The following is a 22,927-nucleotide window of genomic DNA, read 5'->3' as shown; positions in this document are numbered from 1 at the left end:
AAACTCAAAACATCTGTGAAACCAACTGCCTCTCATTTAGAAGTTATTAGCGATGCTGACTGAGGCCTACACTCGTCTGATTGCCGTGGTCTCAACATTACTATGCTTGATTGTTGGTAAAGCTATCTTAAGAATGCCAAATCCAATTTTGTTGCATTCATTTTTCCATTTTATTTATTTATATAGTGCCAAATCACAACAAAGTTGCCTCAAGGTGCTTCACACAAATACAAAAGTCAGGCATCAGAAAAAGAATCAGGCATCAGAAAGACAACAAACACAGTACAATTTGTCAGCATTAAGCAACAAGAAAAACAAAAGAAATACCAAGGTGATCGCCGGCCACCAGCCCCAAGCCTCACCAAAAGACCCAGAATCTAGATAAAGTTAAGGCCTAATAAAATGGATTAAAAGATTAAAAAGCATAGTCATGCACTATGCCAGTGTTCTGGCCATACAAAAGGGAAAATAAGTGTGTCTTACGTCTGGACTTGAAACTCTCTGTATAAACTTGGACTTATGGATGAGAAAAACTGATATAATTTTGGTTAGAGCTGGTCAGTGATCACTGTCAGAGATAAAGGTCAGATTTACACCCTCATGTTAATATATAGGAAAATGGCGTATTTTATGGCAATGAATTCAGGTTTTTTTTCTGTTTAAAAAGCCCATGTAACATTTTTGCTATATGCCTGGCTCCTTTGAAATGGGGGTGTGGTATCATTGTGCTTCTTAACATTTTTCCCTCTAGTCTTTCCTTTCTTTCTGTCTTTCTTTTAGCAGGGGTTAACCAATCTTGTCACCACTAACAGGTTGTTTTTCTTCTCGAAAACAGAGCCAAATCAGTGTTATCAGGTACAGACCTAAACAGGCAAGAAAATCATAATGGTGCGACACAACTAAGAATATTACACACAAGGTGACATACAGTAAAGTTTTTGCGACATTGCTGCAAGAAAGTGTGTCGTGCCACCGTGACGCTTTGTTGCTGAGGCTGCTCTCTTCACTGGAGGCCTCGGCTGCTGTCTCCATGTCTTCATGCTCCTCCAGAAGGTCAGAGAGATGCTTCTCCTCATCCTGTGACTCACTGATGGATGGCATGGGCGTAGACACTTTGCCTCTGCATGCAGACGGCATTCTGGCTACATTAGGATGGACATCTTTCTCCCGATTGTTGGTGTGGAAGGCCCGCAAGCAGTGCATATACAGCTCCACCTCGTCATCTGACACGGACTCCGTGGAGGTGCTGTCCTCCTCTGTTCGGTCGCTTTCAGGTTCATTTGTTGAAAGGCACGCTGCCTCCTCTGCACGGTTCGTGTATTCCGCCAATTTTGGTGGGTCATGTGAAAAATTCTCCTGTGTATTTTCTTCGTCGATGACTGTGTCTTCCATGCGCTCCTGATGCACGTTGTTCATCAGAGCGGATAAACCGTCATCATCTGAACTGTTTTCCCAACTTCCCACTTTATTTTCTCTGTCCTCTGTCACCACACCCGCCGATGCAGCGGTCTCTCTCGCTTCATCACAGGGCATTTCCTCCTCGTAATTTGGCTCTACCTGATATGTTTCACCTCCCCTGCTCATCTCTCCCCTTATTAAAACCTCCTCCTTTATCTCCTCTTCTTCTATCCTCTGAACACAGCCCTCCAACATCACGGAAATTTCTTTCACTGCCCCTTTACTATGCCCCGTTGTCTTTTGGACATCTTCCTTTTTGTTGTCCAATGCAATATTTCCGGTTTCTCCTTCTTGCACCATGTCATTATCGTCTAAATCGTCTTTGCTCTCTGCACATATCTCCTTCTCAAACCCTTCAGTGACTTTTCCTTCCTCACTCTTATCTTTTTCTGTTGTGTTTATGATTATTGACTTTATTCCCTTTTCCTCATCTTCAACCATGCTTTCCCAGGTGTTTGGAAATTCCTCGGTGGTGTCCACTGAGCTATAAACTTCCGTTAGGACTGTTTGTGTCATTTCAAACTTTGTATTTTCCATTTCCATTCTTGCTTTGGTGTCAACGGGAACTGAATTTGTGTCATCTTCACTTCTTTTTGACAAAACGTGACTTTCTTCCATAGCCTCTGGGGATGTTTCACATCTTTTGACATCAGGATCCTTTTCCTTTACCATTTCCAAATGACTTACCTCATTAGGATCCACTCTGTGCAAATCCTCAAACAGATTCTCATTTTCTAAAAGACTGATTGTTGAACTGTTCTTCTCTTCATCTGGTTTGCAGTAATCTGCTTCTTCGCAGCTCTTTCTGTGTGTCTTAGAGCAAACATGCACGGACATACTCTGAGGAGACAGAGGAGATGTTTGCAGACCGACCGCATGCATGTCACTCAGTGAAATCATTTGGCATTTGGAACCTATGAGCTCTGGTAGCTTTGTTTGTGCTGCTTCTGCTGCCGATCCTTGATGGAGGTCATGTGTCAGATGGTCTTCTGGTGTGTTCCCCTTGAGATGCCACGTGGAGAGTTGTGTAGACAATAAATCAGGTGGACAATGAGGACTCAATTCCATTTTTGCAGGGAGATGAAAAGCGTCATCTAAACATTCTCTGTTTGATTCCTCAGTCTGAGTTTTGACACTCTTACTGCTACTGGGAGCAAAAATAGCAGAGCTGCTCTCTTGTCTTTCATTTTGAGCAGGTGAGAAGTCCCTGGGTGGGCTTCCCGAAACACTTGAGCTCTGATTTCCACCTCCTGTCTTGCCAAACACCTGAGGATAGAGGGGAGCTAATGTCAAGCTGCTCTCATCACGGCTTCTTGGTGAAATTACATTGTCACCTTCTCCTGATCTGTGATCACAACTCATGTCTTGTGTGACCTCCTCATGTTTAGGGGCAGCAGTGTTTGTATTTTGGTGATATGGACTTTTTGGGGTATCTGCATCACTCCACTCACCCATTAATGAATTCACACCCTCAGATTTCTCCACCTTCTTGGTTGAGTTGCAGGCCTGTTCTGGTGGAGTATCCTGTTGTATATTGAGGTGTTTTCTTCTGCATGTTGCCAGAAGCTCCGAAACAAACGGGGCACCTAGTGATGTAACCCTTTTCCCACAAATGGGTTTGATATCTGAGTGTTTATCTATGAGCTTTTCTTCTTGGGGAACTTGTTGCACTTCAGGAAGTAGTAAATCACTTCTGCTGTCATTTTCTACTCCATCTCTTTGAGAAAAGTCGTCCATCACCTGTGCCACCTGTGCAGGTTTTTGGTGACTTTTCTGGCTGCAGGTCATTGTCCTCTCGATCTGTCCGTCAACAACAGAGATAGATTATTTGCAGCTGATGCACAAAACTGTTATGTTATAATGACATTTGTGTGTCATGCAGGAAGATGCGCTCTGACTGAAACATTGACTCTGTCTAGTTGTACAGTGAAGCATCAAATATTTGGAAATAGAAAGTTGTGCAACTCTGAAGACCAAACAGTGTGTAGGAGAGGCCAGGGACAGTTGTAATAACATAAGCGAGTTTCAGCAACTTCTATCCTGCCAGTCAGATATGAGTCATGTGACCACTACTGCAAAAAGTTAAAAAAAATAAAAATATAAAACTGCTGGAACTGACAGTTTTTATCTACAGAGATAACAAAGGAAGGCATCCATCTTCAGTCCTTTGGACAAAGATCCACAAGACTAATGTTTTCAAGATTCATGAGAGTGATGCGTGGTGTCTGGTATGATGATTTTCTGAAAAATGTTTGATTCAGCTTGAGACTCCGACGAGGGCGGTTGCATCTCCTCCATTCTCCCTTATCTCTCTGCCTTTAACCTTCAAGTCCCTACTTCACCATACTGTGAATTCCTCAAAACTATATTGGATTCTGGATCTACTGGACTACTATTGGATTAACCATGGAATTGATCAGCTGGTCTCTGAATGCTATTGACACCATTTTTTCTACAAGAAGGTCAAGACCGGGGGATCCTACCTGCCCAGATGGAATGTATCCTGCGGGCTATGTCCTCGACTCCTGGGGGTCTTGGCGTGTTGCATGCTTGGCACCTTTCTCCGTTGAGGATGTTGAGGATTTATTCATTTTTGGTCTCATGGCAGCAGGGCTGGTACTTTTTGGCTTATGTGCTGTCCTGATCTACCGGAAAATTGGCAAGACGGCGGCATCAAGAACCACGGGCCCTCGCTTGTCCGTCATGATTAACGAGGTTGGCAAAGCAGTGCATTCTCAGACTGCATTGACTTGAACTCAGACGCAAATTGGATGACACCTTGGAGCTGATGCGTGCCTTGCAGTTGAAACTGAAGGTTTCGGAGGCCGGTGAATATTCTTAATTCATAATTGGGAATATTCTTAATTCATAATTGGGATTTGGTTGTTCAAGTGGAACTGTTAAAAAGTGTTTTTCACTGCTCAGCTGCAACACTTCAGGCTATCTAGCCTCAAGGTCAATTGCCCACTGTTTACCTCCAGAGGAATTTATTCAGGCCTTGGTGAGATTATTCGGCTCCATTCTTATCTCAACCCACAAAGACAATAACTGACTTACACATGGACTGAAGCATGCTCCAGTTTCTCCTTTTACCTCTCTTCCTGCCCCCCCACAGCAGGCCCCCGTTCTTCCCAAGCTGGCAGGCAGCGCAACTTCAGTTGCAGCTGCTACCAACACACTCACATCGCCTCAATTTGGAAAACGGACTGTTTCAAGTTTAGTGCACATAAACGATGTCAAATGTATATGTGTTGTCCTAATTCTGATGTGTGCCATTATTACGGTAAACAAGTAATAATTGTGGATTAATTGCTGTTTGGATGTGAAATGTGAGTGCGGAAATCTCGTTGTTGTAATGACAATGATAATAAAAGCTATCTATCTATCTATCTATTAATTTTTTGTGAAATCTGGTAGACAGGACTATCAGGTCAAGAGAGGTCAGGCCAGGTCTAGAAGGAAGCACCAGTTCTGCACTACACAACATTACAGAACAGCCTTAGATCCTGGATAACAACCATCCAGGCAAACATCATCACCTCTTAAAAGTAACCATCTATCTGCTACAGCCAAGTAAAATGTGACTGTCCCCTTGGCCTTTTTCAGTCATTTGGGTCCACAGCACAGAGTTACTTGTGTGCTAGGTCATGCCCACAGAAACACACCAACATGACCAAGATATCATAGCTATAATTCCCTTCTATTGTAGGTGGTATGCAGCATCCGAGCCTCCTTAAGTAACTACTCCTTTTTACACACTCCAAATGGGCCCCTTCACACATAGTGCGAATTTGGTTAAAGTGTGCACGAAGTGCCCATAAAGCAGGAATCGTATGCAAAATGTGTAAATTCGTAGCTGCCTCGAATGCCTTGTACACCTGTTCCTACAACTATTCACACACACCAGCGGCTGAAAGACAGAGCAGCCCAGTCTCACGTTTTTTTTTTTTTTTTTCGTGCTACTGTCACAAAATGAGTCAAATTTTCATGACGGGGTTTTTTAGACTCACTATTACTAATCCTACTCCTACCCCAACCCTAACCTTAAAGTAGACCTGCATTGAAATAAATGCAGTCAGATCTTTGGACCAAAAAATGACTTATATTTACACAGAAGATCCTTCTGAATGTAGTAAAGCAAATCTGCAAGCCCAGATCTGTCATTCAACAGAGAAATCTTCATTTAAAAATGACAAATTTACAGCTAAAGTTTAGCCCTCCGCAAAGCTGTCATCACATCCGGGATGTTGCCAAGACATCAATCCCAGCATGCATTGCATGCGCCAACTGTAATTTGTGGATTTACATCAGTTTGCATCTCTTACAAAAGCACCTTTTTATTGTCTTATACGGAAGGATCGACTTTTTTTAAAACTTCATATTGTCTTGCGGTACGTTTGGTGAGTATACATTTCTTTTATTTTTGCTTGAAAATTATTTTGGGGAATTTTTCATACGCCCATTTGATTGAGTGGTGTCACATTGAAAATCTACTGTGTTTAGCCTCCAGTGTTACCTTTGCAGGGTATGGATGTGCGACCCGCAAAGAATCCAAGTCATTAAAAAGATTCAAACATCTCTCAGTGGCCACGGAGCTCTGCGGCTGCGATTACCGAGGCCGTGCGGTGCTGCGGACTTTTCAGCAAGATGTCTGTCCTTGCGGGCGGCCGGTCCTCCGCATCAAAACATTGAGCGTAGACTCTGGACATGTTGCCAAGTTGGCCGCACCTCCATTCAGTAGACAGGGAGGTGGTGCTGGAGTTGGCTGCAGCTCTGCACAGCAGACACAGGGGCAGTGTGAGTGGCCCGCTGCAGCGTTTACCGAGCCTGCAGACTCGGTAAGTGCATTGGAGGCAGTGAGAGCAAGGCGTTGAAGAAGAACGTCGCTGACTGTCGATGTCACCGCTGATCTGAGCATGCAGAGCTGTATCTTGCATTCATTGCAGCTTACTTTTGGATGTTGAAACCAGGATGTGTATAACAGTAACATTACTAACAGATAAAATCAATTTCAATGCGGGATCGGCCTGAAGGCGCTAGCACTCCATCTTCTGCCTCACGTCAGTGCAATGTCCTGGATGTACAAACAGTTTTAGCGGAGGGCCAAATTTTAGCTGCAAATTTGTAATTTGGGCTTGCAGATTTACTTTTCTGCATTCATAAGGGTCTTATAAATACATATCAGCTATTTCTTTCTGAGATCTGACCACATTCATTTCAATGCAGGTCTACTTTAACCATAACCTAATCCTACTCCTCCCCCCCACCCTAACCATAACCACCCCCACCCCCCCCCACCCCCGCTTCACTTTTTTCATTTCGTGCAGCCATCACGGAATGAATTACAATGAATTTGTGCTGTTGTGACGAAAATGAGGTGCTTTCGTCACAATATTACAAACCAATAGATTAATGTATATTTTGTGCTGCTGAATCACGACTTGCTGTAAGAGCAGGTTGGACATAGTGAGCGCTGTGAGAGCCCATCGAATCCTCTCGCGGCAGGTGTCGGCCAAATTCCAGCTGACACGCATGAACATCTAACACCACTCGTGTGGCACTTAGAAAATGTGTGGCAATTCGTAATATCATCACAAAAACAGTCAACAGACAACCACTTTTGAGCTGGCTGTGAAATTTGTCTAAGTGCCCCACAAGTGTGGCTTTGCAAAACAGCAACACACGTGAGGTGCCAGAGTGTCGGCTTCCCCCGCACGCACATGTACCGTGCGTGTGAATCGCGCGTGTTGTGCTCCCCCCATCCGTAAACATGTGGTGGGGGGAGCGCACTTGCATGAGCTGCTGATATATGGAAGTACAGATGGTGTGTTGGTGTGTGCACTGAACTGACAGGGGGTGTGTCCGCCCACAGCAGGTGCTGTTGGATCTGTGGCTCTGAGCATCATGGCTGAACAACACATACGGTGTTTGGATCGATATGAACTTTCAACTGTCCATGGTGATGTGCATGTGTCTGCTTGCTGTCTTCAGTGGACATACCTAAAAACATATATGGCTGTTGTGACGGGCTGCAGCGAGTGTGCGCACGGTGTGCATATTGTCAGGCTGCCCCAGGTGACAATGGACCGTCAGATCATAGCATGCAGTGGGCGATCTGACTGTCACGTCACCCACCTGAGCTCTGTTCCACATGGATGGACTGGATGCACCCGACCAGTAGATGTGGACATAACAGCGCACTGCTTCATTAATGTCATTTCATGACCGTACGTCTGTGACCATGGGTTATCTACAGAGGAACAGATGTTTTTTTTTTTTATGGTGTGTGGTTTTATGTTTTTTTAAATACATCCATCTCATTGTTGATTTCAGGCATTTTCCCACATTGTTTACAGGCCAGTGACGGTAGCGTAGTGGTAAGGTTTCAGGCTGGTAATCAGTAAAGTGCAGGTGCGAATCCCGTGGGTGGCATGTATTTTTTTTTCCACAGTAGCGGCGCGATGTGGGTCCACAGGTACCAGCTGTTTTTTATTCTTTATTTATTCCACAGCAGCAGTGCGATGTGGTTACACCTGCTTCATTTGCTTACACTGTGTTCATGCACGAGCGTGCACAAAACGTTTGCAGCAGGATCATACACGCCTGCCCGTCTGTACAATGTTTTTTGTGGTTCCCTAATTCGAACTGTTTCGCAGTAATTCGACCAAATTTGCACTGTGTGAAGAGGCCCTTACCCAGTGATCCTCCAAATAGACATAATATGAAACGCATCCAGTCGTGACCTTATGCAAGTGTCGCTGCATTCATATATGCTATGTCTTTGGTCAACTTGGGGTCAAGGTCAAATGTCACCAATCATTCCACAACCACATTACCTCCAGTGGTACCATGCACTAGAGTATACCATTATTTCTTCGGGGATTTATGGCATTTAAGCAATTCCTGCTCCATTCAAACAATTTCTGCTCCTTTCTCTGTCCCCGACCAAGGCAGCATCTCTACATCTGGAGTTGGTCCCTGGGGCCGGACTGTGGCTGCCCACTGCTCCTAGGGGTTGGATTGTGTGATGGGTTAAATGCAGAGGAAGGCAGCACGGTGGCTTAGTGGTTAGCACTGTTGTCTCACATCAAGAAGGTCATGGGATTGCTTCCCACATGGTGCCTTTCTGTGTGGAATTTGCATGTTCTCCCCGTGTTTGCATGGGTTCCCTCTGGGTGCTCCAGCTTCCTCCCACATCCAAAGACATGCAGGTTAGGGTGATTGGAAACTTTAAATTGTCCATAGGTGTGCGTGCAAGTGTGAATGTGTTTGTTTGTCTACAACCCCAATTCCAATGAAGTCGGGACGTTATGTAAAATGTAAATAAAAACAGAATACAATGATTTGCAAATCCTCTTCAACCTATATTCAGTTGAATACACCACAAAGACAAGATATTTAATGTTCAAACTGATAAACTTTGTTTTTGTGCAAATATTTGCTCATTTTGAAATGGATACGTACAACACGTTTTGAAAAAGTTGGGACAGTGGTGTGTTTACAGTTTGAAATGTGGACTCATCAGACCACAGCACACTTCTCCACATTGCTTCTGTCCATTTCAAATGAGCTTGGGTCCAGAGAAGGCGGCGGCATTTCTAGATGTTGTTGATGTATGGCTTCCACGTTGCATGGTAGAGTTTTAACTTGTACTTGTAGATGTAGTGACGAACGGTGTTAACTGACAATGGTTTTTTGAAGTGTTCCTGAGTGCACGTGGTAAGATCCTTTACACAATGATTCAGGTTTTTAATGCAGTGCCGCCTGAGGGATCGAAGATCACGGGCATTCAGTGTTGGTTTTCGGCCTTGCCACTTGCGTGTAGAAAGTTCTCCAGATTCTCTGAATCTTCTGATTATATTATGGACTGTCAATGATGGAATCCCTAAATTCCTTGCAACTGAATGAATGAATGAATGAATGAATGAATGAATGAATTTATTCGGCACACACACAAATCCGAAAGAACAGAAACATACAAATAGCATATAAACAAAGCCTGTGAGTCCGAAAGGGTGTGGGCAGAAGCAAAGCTTATCAACGCCCACCCCTGCTAGTACAAGTCCAACAATTATAACAGTCATAATAACATAAACACGAATTCACAACACACTACATATCAACACACAGACATACACTTCAATCTTCAATTACACTTCAATTCATGTATAATTATATATATATATATATATATAAAGCGCCAAATCACAACAAATTTGGCCCAAGTCACTTACTCAAATAAGGACTAACCTTACCGACTCCCACAGCAAGCACTAGGCAACTGTGGTGAGGAAAAACTCCCTCTTAGGAAGAAACCAATTGAACATTGAGAAACGTTGTTAAACTGTTGGACTATTTTTTCCACACAGTTGTTCACAAAGTGGTGATCCTCACCCCATCTTTGCTTGTGAATGGCTGAGACTTTTGGGGATGCTCCTTTTATACCCAATCATGACACTCATAATTAATGTCCTCAGTTCCCAAACGCTTACTGAGTGTTGTTAGAAGGAAAGGTGATGTAACACAGTGGTAAACATACCACTGTCCCAGCTTTTTTGAAACGTGGTGCAGGCATCCATTTCAAAATGAGCAAATATTTGCACAAAGTGTATCAGTTTGAACATTAAATAGCTTGTATTCAATTGAATACTGGTTGAAGAGGATATGCAAATCATTGTATTTTGTTTTTATTTACATTTTACACAACGTCCCAACTTCATTGGAATTGGGGTTGTACAAGCATATCCAAAGAATTCTGGTGAAGGTGTTTTTTTTTTTTTTTTGTGAAGCCCAGCTATACTTCTTCCTGCTGGAATAAAAATAGCTTAATTTGTATTTGAATTTATTTTAAGGATGACCACATGGTCATTACAATAGTCTTTCAGTCAGGCTAAAAATACTATAGGTTGCTGCAGCCCTGCTGTAGTTGCAGTACATTTTAATGTCAAAAGACATTTGTTAATTTCCTACTAAATTCACTGATGTTAGTATATCAACTATAAAGTGTAGGTTTAATTTTTCTTCTTCTTTTTTTTGAATTTTTTCAACTTTTTCTAATTTTTTGCACCCCGTTCCAACATCACTGTTGATTATATTTTTTGAAACTCCTTGTATTTGAAATCACTTCATGAAATCTTTGACTGCTCTTTGCAATAAATAAATGTATTTGTGAAACACACACAAACACACACACATTTGAGAGCCCAAATACAAAAATACAGTATTTTACAAGCACTGAGGCAGATGCATTACACTTATTCCTGGCCTCCCGTACTGTTAGTTTAGTTGAACACAGATGTTACGTTCTCTCATAAAATACACCTGAGCTCATTTTAACTTTTATGTTTGTCCTTTAAATCATAGACATATGCATTGGACAAAATTATGTTAACTTTGGAAAAAGTATGAATATTTGTGCTACTTTTGTGTTGTTTTTACAGACACTCCGTACTGCTTGTTTCATTCCAAAACTGGCAATGCTGTGTAAAATGTGGAATAAGGCTGAGCAGTTAGGAAAGATAGTGTGGTGAATAAAAATAGTGTTTTTTTTTGTTTGTTTGTTTGTTTTTTACTCACCCGTAACCCCTGTCCTTCTTCATCTGAGGCTCCTGGCTGAGATTCAGAGATTTGTTTGGTTTTCATACCGCCCTGTTCCTCACAGTGATTTGACACATCTGCACAAAAAAAGTATTTTAATTTACATGAATGCTGTCACTGCAGTTTTGGAGACATTTTTCTTTTCACAATTTGGAAAGCCAACCTTTTAAAATATCATCCTGTGATGGAGAAGTTTCCACAGATGTCAGGTTTTCAGCTGTTGTTAAGTTCTGACTGCAGATGAAATGAAATCCTTATCAGTCAGGTTAAAATGATTAGATTATATGTCTGATATCACCAATCAACAAACTTAATACATTAGGAAAAGTATTTTATGGCTGAGAACAAATGTTCTTATTAGCATATTCAGTTGCATACTTATTAACAGTGTCTTTTCATAGTTGTCAGTCCATCATATATTTTATGATGTAATTTATAAATATGCTTTGAATAAAGTCCCATTGTCACCTTTTGCCCTCCAAAAAATTAACATTGCTTCCAATGAGGAGTTCGTGTGATTGCAGGATTTTTCAAAAACATGTAACAGATTTAAATGATACACTAGCATGTGGGGATCCACAGGCTCTAGATTGGGTAGTGTTTCTAAAATAGGTAGCTGACATTTTTCAAAGGTGGTAAGAAATTATGGAAAGTTTCTATAATGACTTGGAATGGAGTGTGAGTCCAGAGTGTTTTTAGACATCTTTAGACACCACATCAATAGTTTTTAGAGGAAGAAACCAACCTTTTTATTTCCTGTTAATTACATACTTTTTTAATGTTAACTTACTATTTTAATGTATTTATAGATTGTTTAGGTTCTTGTTATCATATACACACTATTATTATTTTATATTATTACTTTTATTTTGTCATTTCATTTTTAAATGGATCACAATGGAAATGTGTTTTCACTTTCTTGTGTCATTCATGTATGTTTAACTTATTTATAATTATTACATTATTACAATTATTATTACAATTATTACATTTCATTGAACTTACTAAATAAAATCACGCACACATGCATGCATACATGTGCACAGATGCCGCTTCACTTTTAATATATAGATGATTTACCGCCCCCTGCTGGAAGGGCGTGTGAGTGCAGAATGTAATTAACATCTATTGTTCAGTGTTGTTAGCTAATATCCTTAGTTTCTCCAAAAATATTAGTCCAATTAATGTTCCATTTTCACAGCATTCATCCTTGACCCAAAATACATAAGCATCCAAAACGGCAAATGTCAGCTCTCCCCAGTTTGTCTGTGATCAAAGTTATACACATGCACGCATGCATACATGCACACAGAGGCCATTTGGCTTTTAATGTATGGATGATTTACCGACCCCTGCTGGCACCGCGTCTGAGGCTAGAATTGAATTATCAGCGTCCATTGTTCACTGTTGTTAGCTAATATCTCAATTTCTCCAAAAATATTATATTAGTCCTATCAACTTTCTGTTTTTGCACCGTTCATCCTTGACCCAAAATACATACAGTGAGGAAACAGAAAGTTGACATTGTTGTTGTTAGCTAATATCCCAATTTCTCCAAAAATATTATATTAGTCCTATCAACTTTCTGTTTTTGCACCGTTCATCCTTGACCCAAAATACATACAGTGATGAAAATAAGTATTTGAACACCCTGCAATTTTGCATGTTCTCCCACTTAGAAATCATGGAGGGGTCTGAAATTTTCATCTTAGGTGCATGTCCACTGTGAGAGACATAATCTAAAAAAAATCCATCCATCCATCCATCCATCCATCCATCCATCCATCCATCCATCCATCCATCCATCCATCCATCCATCCATCCATTTTCTTCCGCTTTATCCGGAGTCAGGTCGCGGGGGCAGCAGCTCAAGCAAAGCCACCCAGACCTCCTGATCCACACACACCTCCCCCAGCTCCTCCGGGGGAACCCCAAAGCGTTCCCAAGCCAGCCGAGAGATGTAGTCCCTCCAGCATGTCCTGGGTCTTCCCCGGGGCCTCCTCCCAGTGGGACATGCCAGGAACACCTCTCCAGCGAGGCGTCCAGGGGTCATCCGGAAAAGATGCCCGAGCCACCTCAACTGACTCCTTTCGACGTGGAGGAGCAGCGGCTCGACGCCGAGCTCCTCCCAAGTGACCGAGCTCCTCACCCTATCTCTAAGGGAGCGCCCAGCCACCCTGCGGAGGAAACTCATCTCGGCCGCTTGTACTCGCGATCTCGTTCTTTCGGTCATGAACCAAATCTCATGACCATAGGTGAGGATCGGAACGTAGATCGATCGGTAAATCGAAAGCGTTGCCCCCCTACTCAGCTCTCTCTTCACCACGACGGTCCGATACAGCGACCGCATCTATCGATCTCACGCTCCATCCGTCGCTCACTCGTGAACAAGACCCCAAGATACTTAAACTCCTCCACTTGAGGCAAGGACACTCCACCGACCTGAAGAGGGCAAAGCACCTTTTTCCGGTCAAGAACCATGGCCTCGGATTTGGAGGTGCTGATTTTCATCCCAGACGCTTCACACTCGGCTGCAAACCGCCCCAGTGCACGCTGAAGGTCCAGATTTGACGAAGCCAACAGAACCACATCGTCCGCAAACATCAGAGACGAGATTCTGTGGTTCCCAAACCAGACCCCCTCTACACCCTGGCTGCGCCTAGAAATTCTGTCCATAAAAATAATGAACAGAACCGGTGACAAAGGGCAGCCCTGGCAGAGGCCAACGTGCACTGGAAACAGGTTTGACTTACTACCGGCAATGCGAACCAAGCTCCTGCTGCGGTCGTACAGGGACCGGATAGCCCTTAGCAAAGGACCCCAGACCCCATACTCCCGGAGCACTCCCCACAGGGTGCCCCGAGGGACACGGTCGAACGCCTTCTCCAGATCCACAAAACACATGTGGACTGGATGGGCAAACTCCCATGAACCCTCGAGCACCCGATGGAGTGTGTAGAGCTGGTCCAGTGTGCCGCGACCAGGACGAAAACCACACTGCTCCTCCTGAATCCGAGGTTCGACCATCGGTTGAATTCTTGTCTCCAGTACTCTGGAATAGACCTTACCGGGGAGGCTGAGGAGTGTGATCCCCCTATAGTTGGAACACACCCTCCGGTCCCCCTTCTTAAACAGAGGGACCACCACCCCGGTCTGCCAATCCCCGATCGCCACGCGATGTTGCAGAGGCGTGTCAGCCAAGACAGCCCCACAGCATCCAGAGACTTAAGGTACTCAGGACGGATTTCATCCACCCCAGGAGCCTTGCCACTGAGGAGCTTTCTAACCACCTCGGTGACTTCGGCCTGGGTAATGGATGAGTCCGCCTCCGAGTCCCCAGTCTCTGCCTCCTCTTCGGAAGACGTGACGATGGGATTGAGGAGATCCTCGAAGTACTCCTTCCACCGCCCGACAACATCCCCAGTCAGGGTCAACAGCTCCCCACCCGCACCGTAAACAGTGCGGGTGGAGAGCTGCTTCCACCTCCTGAGGCGTCGGACGGTTTGCCAGAATCTCTTCGAGGCCGACTGATAGTCCTCCTCCATAGTCTCCCCGAACTCCTCCCAGACCCGAGTTTTTGCCTCTGCGACCGCACGGGCTGTGGCACGCTTGGCCTGCTGGTACCTGTCAGCTGCCTCTGGGGTCCCACCTACCAACAAAGATAAGTAGGACTCCTTCTTCAGCTTGACGGCATCCCTTACTTCCGGTGTCCACCACCAGGTTCGGGGATTGCCGCCGCGACAGGCACCAGAGACCTTGCGACCACAGCTACGAGCAGCCGCATCGACAATGGAGGTGGAGAACATGGTCCACTCAGACTCCATGTCTCCAACCTCCCCCGGGATCTGGGAGAAGCTCTCCCACACAGACCTGTTAATTTTTCTTTAAGAAGCTTTCTTATTCTGCACTCTTTACCTGTATTAATTGCATCTGTTTGAACTTGTTACCTGTAAAAGGACCTGCTCAATGACCTGAAGAGAGCTGGGACCACAGTCACAAAGATTACATTAGTAACACATGATGCTGTCATGGTTTAAAATCCTGCAGGGCAGCAAGGTCCCCCTGCTCAAGCCAGCATATGTCCAGGCCCGTTTGAAGTTCACCAGTGACCATCTGGATGATCCAGAGGAGGCATGGGAGAAGGTCATGTGATCAGATGAGACCAGAATAGAGCTTTTTGGAATCAACTCCACTTACCATGTTTAGAGGATGAGAACAACCTCAAGAAAACCATCCCAACCGTGAAGCATGGGGGTGGAAACATCATACTCTGGGGGTGCTCTTCTGCAAAGGGGACAGGACGACTGCACCGTATTGAAGGGAGGATGGATGGGGTCATGTATTGCGAGATTTTGGCAAGCAAGTTCCTTCCCTCAGTAAGAGCTTTGAAGATGGGTCATGGCTGGGTCTTCTAGCATAACAATGACCCCAAACACACAGCCAGGGCAACTAAGGAGGGGCTGCGTAAGAAGCATTTCAAGGTCCTGGAGTGGCCTGGCCAGTCTCCAGACCTGAACTCAATAGAAAATCTTTGGAGGGAGCTGAAACTCCAAACCTGAAAGATCTGGAGAAGATCTGTATGGAGGAGTGGACCAAAATCCCTGCTGCAGTGTTTGCAAACCTGGTGAAAAACTACAGGAAACGTTTGACCTCTGTAATTGCAAACAAAGGCTACTGTACCAAATTTTAACATTGATTTTCACAGGTGTTCAAATTCTTATTTGCAGTGGTAACATACAAATAAATTATTAAAAAATCATACATTGTGATTTCTGGATTTTTTTTTTTTTTTCGGATTATGTCTCTCACAGTGGACATGCACCTAAGATGAAAATTTCAGACCCCTCCATGATTTCTAAGTGGGAGAACTTGCAAAATTGCAGCGTGTTCAAATACTGTACTTATTTTCCTCACTGTTACAATACCAAACTGCAAATGTCAGCTCTCCCCAGTTTCTCAGTGATCTAAGACATACACACACACACGGCAGATGCAGTGCCAGTTTGCACCTCATTGTTAGAAATGAGAGTGATTGAGGCACTTTTGGTTGAGATATTATGCAAAATACGAGGGCTGTCAATAAAGTAACGGTCCTTTTTATTTTTTTCAAAAACTATATGGATTTCATTCATATGTTTTTACGTCAGACATGCTTGAACCCTCGTGCGCATGCGTGAGTTTTTCCACGCCTGTCGGTGACGTCATTCGCCTGTGAGCACTCCTTGTGGGAGGAGTCGTCCAGCCCCTCGTCGGAATTCCTTTGTCTGAGAAGTTGCTGAGAGACTGGCGCGTTGTTTGATCAAAATTTTTTCTAAACCTGTGAGACACATCGAAATGGACATGGTTCGAAAAATTAAGCTGGTTTTCAGTGAAAATTTTAACGGCTGATGAGAGATTTTGAGGTGATTCTGTCGCTTTAAGGACTTCCCACGGTGCGAGACGTCGTGCAGCGCTCTCAGCCGCCGTCGTCAGCCTGTTCAAGCTGAAAACCTCCACATTTCAGGCTCTATTGATCCAGGATGTCGTGAGAGAACAGAGAAGTTTCAGAAGAAGTCGGTTTCAGCATTTTATCCGGATATTCCACTGTTAAAGGAGATTTTTTTTATTGAAAGACGTGCGGACGGGTCCGCGCATCGGGACGCAGCCGCCGCGACGCTCTGCCACAGGAAAAACACCTCTGTTGAAAGCCTTAAGGACAAGTTGGAACATGTCCTGCTGTTAAACAATTTCTCATATACTCACTCCACTGAAAGCCATCAAAAGCCGCCTGGATTTTACAAATGGTTATCAACACGGAGGTGTTTTTCCTGTGCCGCCGCACCGCGTCGGCTGCGTCCCGACGCGCGGACCCGTCCGCACGTCTTTCATTAAAAAAATCTCCTTTAACAGTGGAATATCCGGATAAAATGCTGAAACCGACTTCTTCTGAAACTTCTCTGTTCTCTCACGACGTCCTGGATCAATAGAGCCTGAAATGTGGAGGTTTTCAGCTTGAACAGGCTGACGACGGCGGCTGAGAGCGCTGAGCGACGTCTCGCACCGTGGGAAGTCCTTAAAGCGACAGAATCACCTCAAAATCTCTCATCAGCTGTTAAAATTTTCACTGAAAACCAGCTTAATTTTTCGAACCATGTCCACTTCGATGTGTCTCACAGGTTTAGAAAAAATTTTGATCAAACAAAGCGCCAGTCTCTCAGCAACTTCTCAGACAAAGGAATTCCGACGAGGAGCTGGACGACTCCTCCCACAAGGAGTGCTCACAGGCGAATGACGTCACCGACAGGCGTGGAAAAACTCACGCATGCGCACGAGGGTTCAAGCATGTCTGACGTAAAAACATATGAATGAAATCCATATAGTTTTTGAAAAAAATAAAAAGGACCGTTGCTTTATTGACAGACCTGTTATGTGTCGGACGCAGCTCGGAGAACCGACCAGCGTTTGAAGGACCCAGTATGAAATAAGCAGAGCACGGTACAAAGGCTAACTGAATTTAATACATAACAGTGATACAAAACATAACAAAAGAAAGTGCGGTCTGGCGTGGTGCGCTCCCAGCAGCGCTAACGGTCCGGAGCCAGAAGCTGTTCGGACCCAAGGACCCCGCCGACACCCCCCAGGTGGCCGCAACAAACCGAGTCTGTGAAAGAAGGAACCATTATGTGAGTCCACACTCTACACACAGAGAGACCACTTAAAGGTGTACAAACAGCAAACACTTCCTGGCTTGATTATTAATCAGCTTCCCAACCTGCAGGCATGGAACATCCAGTTCACAAAACTCCACTGCAGTGGAAGCCGATACATGACTAACATACAGCTCAATATAAAAAGGTGTGAGGGACACCACATTTACTGACTGTATAAATGTTAGTCACAAAATCTAACGTACCTCAGGAAGTGTGCTGACGAGTGTGAGACCTCACCCCCTCCTCTTTCACAGACCGTGCATCAAACCCTGGACGTTCTCTGCATCCACTGATGATGAGATGGCTCCCGAGACGACGATCTCACCCGTCTGGTCACAAGGTCGAGTCTCTGGCAAATACACACTGTATACTCCAGTCTTAAATGCCACCATGTTCCAATCCATATAGATGCACCACAGCTGTGAGTCCTGACGAGCCGCAGGTGATCAGGGTGAGGTCCTGATAACCTCAGCAACACAGCCACTCAGTCCTAAATGCAAGCCACCTGGAAGGAAAAACAAAAGACAGAAACAAAAAGGCAGCCAGGCCCCCCAGCCATACAACAAGACCTCGTATACACCAAATGGGCTTTTCAATATTATATTCAAATGTCCACAAAATCCACAATCCGGATCAGATCCAGATGAAACTTTGTCAGGCGATAGTGAGCACCAGTCTCCACCTCACTTTCAAATATGAGAGTGATTGGGACATGTCTGATTAAGATATAATGTAAAATATTCATTAAATGGGATTTTCAATGTTAAATTTAAACAGACACAAAATCTGTAATCTGGATCAGATCCAGATGAAACTCTGTCATTCATTAAAGAATACCATCCTACATAACACTCTCAAATACTACTACTACTACTCCAGACACATTTAACATAATGTTTGTGTTTCTTCGTTCTTTTGGCTCTTCTGTATTTTGCACTTTGGGTGACTTGGTACAGGTTTTGCATTCCGAGTACAACTCCATGTTACACGGGAAATGGGTACTAACCACTTGTCCACCATGCTGCCTGTATGTGTTTCTTAATGACTGACTGAAAGTCTTATAAATAAACATATATTCTGGTATAAAATGTTCATGTATCCATCCCTTAAGTTGTCTAAAGGAAACATGGCTGTACAAGTTAATTTAAAATTTAATGTAAAAGTAAACTCATCAGTGGGTGCAAGTAATAGTGTCGCATGCATTTTTTATTATGAAAATCTTTTGTTGTTATTGTTGAATAATTTTTGACATTTTAATACACATTATGATTGTACAAAATTTATTAATTTTACACTCATTTTGGAACCAATTTTAAATGTGGTACCTAAAATATGTATAGGGGTACCAAATATTGTGACCATTCTCAATATATATTTTAAATGGATTATGGTGATTCCTCTTTGAACACACTTCATCTAATCTAATCTAATCATCATGAATGCTGTACATGAATAGAAGGTCAGCAATGTGTGTCTAAAATCATTAAATTGCTGTTGAACTCATTATTGAAACAAACATATCTCCTGTGTCCTCACCTGACAGGCTTAAGGCAGCTTTTCTTGTTGATATTTTCCTTTTGGGATTTCTCATTCAGCTCTTTAGTTTTCTTGTGACAAAACAGTGAATAGTTCCTGTTGTTGTTGTTGGCCCAGAATATGCCCACAGGTGTCTCATACCGCAGGCAGAAGTCTACTCTTATTCCTTGTTCATTAAATGGAGGCACTAAGATGAGCTTAAACAAGAAACAGTCCGTCTCTCCATCGCTTGATCCGGGCATGTATTCCGCCAGAAGGTCAAAGTGGCTGCGCCAACTGTCCAAAGTGGTTCGCACGTATACAGTTTTAATAAAGGAGATGTTGAGGACACGAATGACACCTTTCAGTATTGTGGTCCCTGGAACTAACTCAATGTTCTCCAACTCCAATTTCTGCTGGATAACTTTCATGCAAAGCTCTTCAGAAGACAATGGAAGACAGAACAGAAGCAAAAGGAAGTATTCATCTGCATCTTTACCGTCACCATCGGCTGATTCATAGCCTTGAAGATTGGGTGTGTCCCACTGGTCAAACTCCTTAATCTGCACCAAACTGAGGCCTTTTGCATCTGCAAAGGATACTCTCCTGGAACCACACAGGGGAGGCTCAGGATCTGAGTCCTCATCAGAGACAGAGGCCTTTCTCCGCGGAAGAGGAGAAGATTTGGGCCTGATGCCGATTACCACCTCACAGTCGTCATCGTCAACATCCAAGGAGCTGAAGCCTGGAACTTCTAAGAAGTTGCAGGCCCCGGACGGTTTTGGTTGTCCCAAAAACTCCATGAGCCTCCCTGTGGGAAAGTCAGTAGGAACTGCTGTGCAGTGCTGCTGCGCAGTGCTGCTGCTTCAGTAACTGACATTCAACAGATGGAGTCAAGTTACACATGACATTGTTGCAGAGGCCAACACTATAAATAGTCTATGCTCAGGGACAGAAAATGTCATCCTCAAACACTTTTAGACGGAGAACTGTACAGACTGCATCGTGACTAAAAAAAAATAAAAAAATAATAATAATTTTCTACATGTGTTTCAATGTGGACGTTACTATATGTGCTGGTGACACGTTTTTAAGTTGGAGGACAAATTATTTTCAGGACACAAGTTTCTATGGGTTCCATGTGGAACATGCTGTCAGAAACACAAGCGCGTAATGACCAAAGCACAACCTAGGACCCCTTCACAGGGAAAGACACAGGTAAGTGATTAAAAAGTTCTTTAATCAAGAACCGCACCAGTTCAGTATATTACTTACAACATGTAAGTACAGGGGTTAGTCCATTTAACATGCAGGGGGGGTCAAACCAGGCACCAGAGTCCAGAGGGGCAGGCAAAAACTCAGAATCCAGAAACCCAGGCGGGGTTCGGTAACCAGGGAACACAAGGAGTGTGGGAAAGCTCTGCATAGTGCACAAGACAATTCAGCACTGGACACAGGAGGAGACAGACATTAACCAGACAGGAAGGTAATCAAGACGACACATAACACCTGGAGGACAACACGAGGAAATCCACAGACATACAGAGGAGGCCAGAGGTTACAACATAACGCATTACATGAGATTAGATTAGATAGAACTTTAATTAATCCCTTGGGAAGACTCCCTCAGGGAAATTGAGGTTCTAGCAGCATTCTATAGCAGCACACAGGGTAGGAAGCACACAGAGCATCAAAAGTGAAAGTAAAAAACAATTTGCAAATACGCGTATATATACAAATACAGAAATATAAATACCATAAATACTGCTCCCTACTGGTTTACTGGCTACTACTGTTTCCTCTCCTTCCCATCCTCTGTCTTCCTGTTACTCCTCCTCCCTCAGAGTGAGGAGTTGTACAGTCCCATGAGGGATGGGGCCCGACAAGTGTAACAAAGTGTTAGCTTCAAAGAAGAAATTAATTTGCCTGTTATTCAGGTTTCAGTAATCACTGAAGTTGGAGAGTAAATCTCAAGGAGCCTGTGTTTCCTTTTGCTCAAATTAAACATTGATCAGACACACCTGCTGTCTTATAACAGTGAAATGCTTAAAATCAACAAGGAGATAAACGTATGTTTTCAAAAAAAGAGAAATTAGACGATGTATGGATATGCGTGTTGGGCCGGCCCACAGCCAGCCGAAGTGCGCTGTGTGCGGCCGCTGCAGCCCCGTGCAAAGGTAAAAGATGTTGCGTCTCACGGAGGAAAGTTGTAAGCTCATGTCTGTCAAAACATGGTATGTGCTCCCAGCTGGGATGTCCAGGAGCAGAGATCTCAACAGCACCTGCTGTTGGCAGCCTTCACAACCCTGTCCCCTTGCATTTTATGCAAGTGTGCTTCCCCGCCATGCCACATGTGTGTGTGTGTGTGTGTGTGGGGGGGGGGAGGGCAAAACACACATACGCCACAGGGGTGCGACACGCGCACATGTGCGATACACATGCACGCCACGTGTGTAGCTTTTTGCAACTCCACACTCGTGGGGGCACTTAGACAAATTTCACATCCAGCTCGAAAGTGACTGTCAGCTCACTTTTCACGCTAACAGCGTGAATGACCACACATTTTCGAAGTGTCAAGCGAGTGGTGTTGGATGTTCGTGTGTGTCACCTGGAATTTGGCTGACACCTGCCACGAGAGGGATCGAATGGGCTCTCACAGGGCACACTCTGTTTTTCAGCCGCTGGTGTGCGCAAATAATTGTAGTTACAGGTGTACAAGGCATTGGAGACAGCTCTGATTTTTCACAAATGGCAATTCCTCCTTCGTGTGCTAGTTGGCTTCAATCATGTTATGTGTGAAGGGGCCCTAAGAAATTATTCGATCCACCATCATCAATAGCCTTTTTGCTTAACGATTCCCTCATTGGTCCTTCAGAGTGGCCGTTATTTTTGAGGGTGTTTTGTCGGGAAAATGATAATTTCTCTATGTTGATTACAGACCCTGCAGCGGGTCTGTAATCAACCGCTTCTGTAACGGCTCCGCTTTGAAGCTTGAACCAGTGAAGGAGTGTGCCAACTTGCTGTTTCATTGCTTCATTGCTTTGCTGCTTTTCAGAAGCGGCAAATCCGCTTCTTAACTCCTCTCAAAGCCATTTAAAGAAGTCAATCATGAGGCGCTTTTGTGCTGATTAAAGTCACTAACTGGGACTCTTGACGAGAATCGTCCTCCGTTCCGTTCACACAGCTCCAAAAGCTGCGCCGTTCTCTGCCGAGTCAAGTTAGAGTCTGGTCAGAATTAATAACTTCTAAGCGAATTGGCTTTTTAAATCAAGTGACACCTCTTTCCAAACACTGTAATACAAACAATAAACTACAATCGACTAAAACTTTTTTAAACACTTTATTTTCCTATTTTCACATTTAAAATACATAACATACCAACAACAGCAGCAACAACAAAAAATACAAATGCAGATATCAATTCCCCCACCCCCCTGAGGCTTAGGGGAAAAAAAGAAAGAAGAAAAGGGGCCACAAAACTGGACAGTCTTTTTGCAATCAGTCTGTGTTTGTTTGTTTGTTTTAATACAACAGCATTATTTCCACATAAATTCTTGAAAATGGAGCAATTGCCTCTAAATGAGCAGAGTACTTATTGTAAGGGGAAAAGTTCAATGTAGTCCATAAAAGAACTAAAGAACTCCAGGTCACAGAAAAGTCTTTGCTTC

General features: G+C 43.8%; 1 protein-coding gene across 1 annotated transcript; it reads right to left on the bottom strand.

Annotated features, from left to right (window-relative positions):
• Positions 1–748: 748 nt before the first annotated feature.
• Positions 749–20,170, bottom strand: ppp1r3ab (protein phosphatase 1, regulatory subunit 3Ab). Its single transcript, XM_034176008.1, is given in 4 exon segments — positions 749–3,258; positions 11,035–11,132; positions 11,219–11,289; positions 19,281–20,170. Coding segments are annotated over 4 exon segments (3,531 nt in total). The 3' UTR covers positions 749–786.
• Positions 20,171–22,927: the final 2,757 nt, after the last annotated feature.

Source organism: Thalassophryne amazonica, chromosome 8, assembly GCF_902500255.1.
Source record: "Thalassophryne amazonica chromosome 8, fThaAma1.1, whole genome shotgun sequence".
Lineage (NCBI taxonomy): Eukaryota > Metazoa > Chordata > Actinopteri > Batrachoidiformes > Batrachoididae > Thalassophryne > Thalassophryne amazonica.
This window is presented reverse-complemented; position numbering and strand designations above follow the sequence as displayed.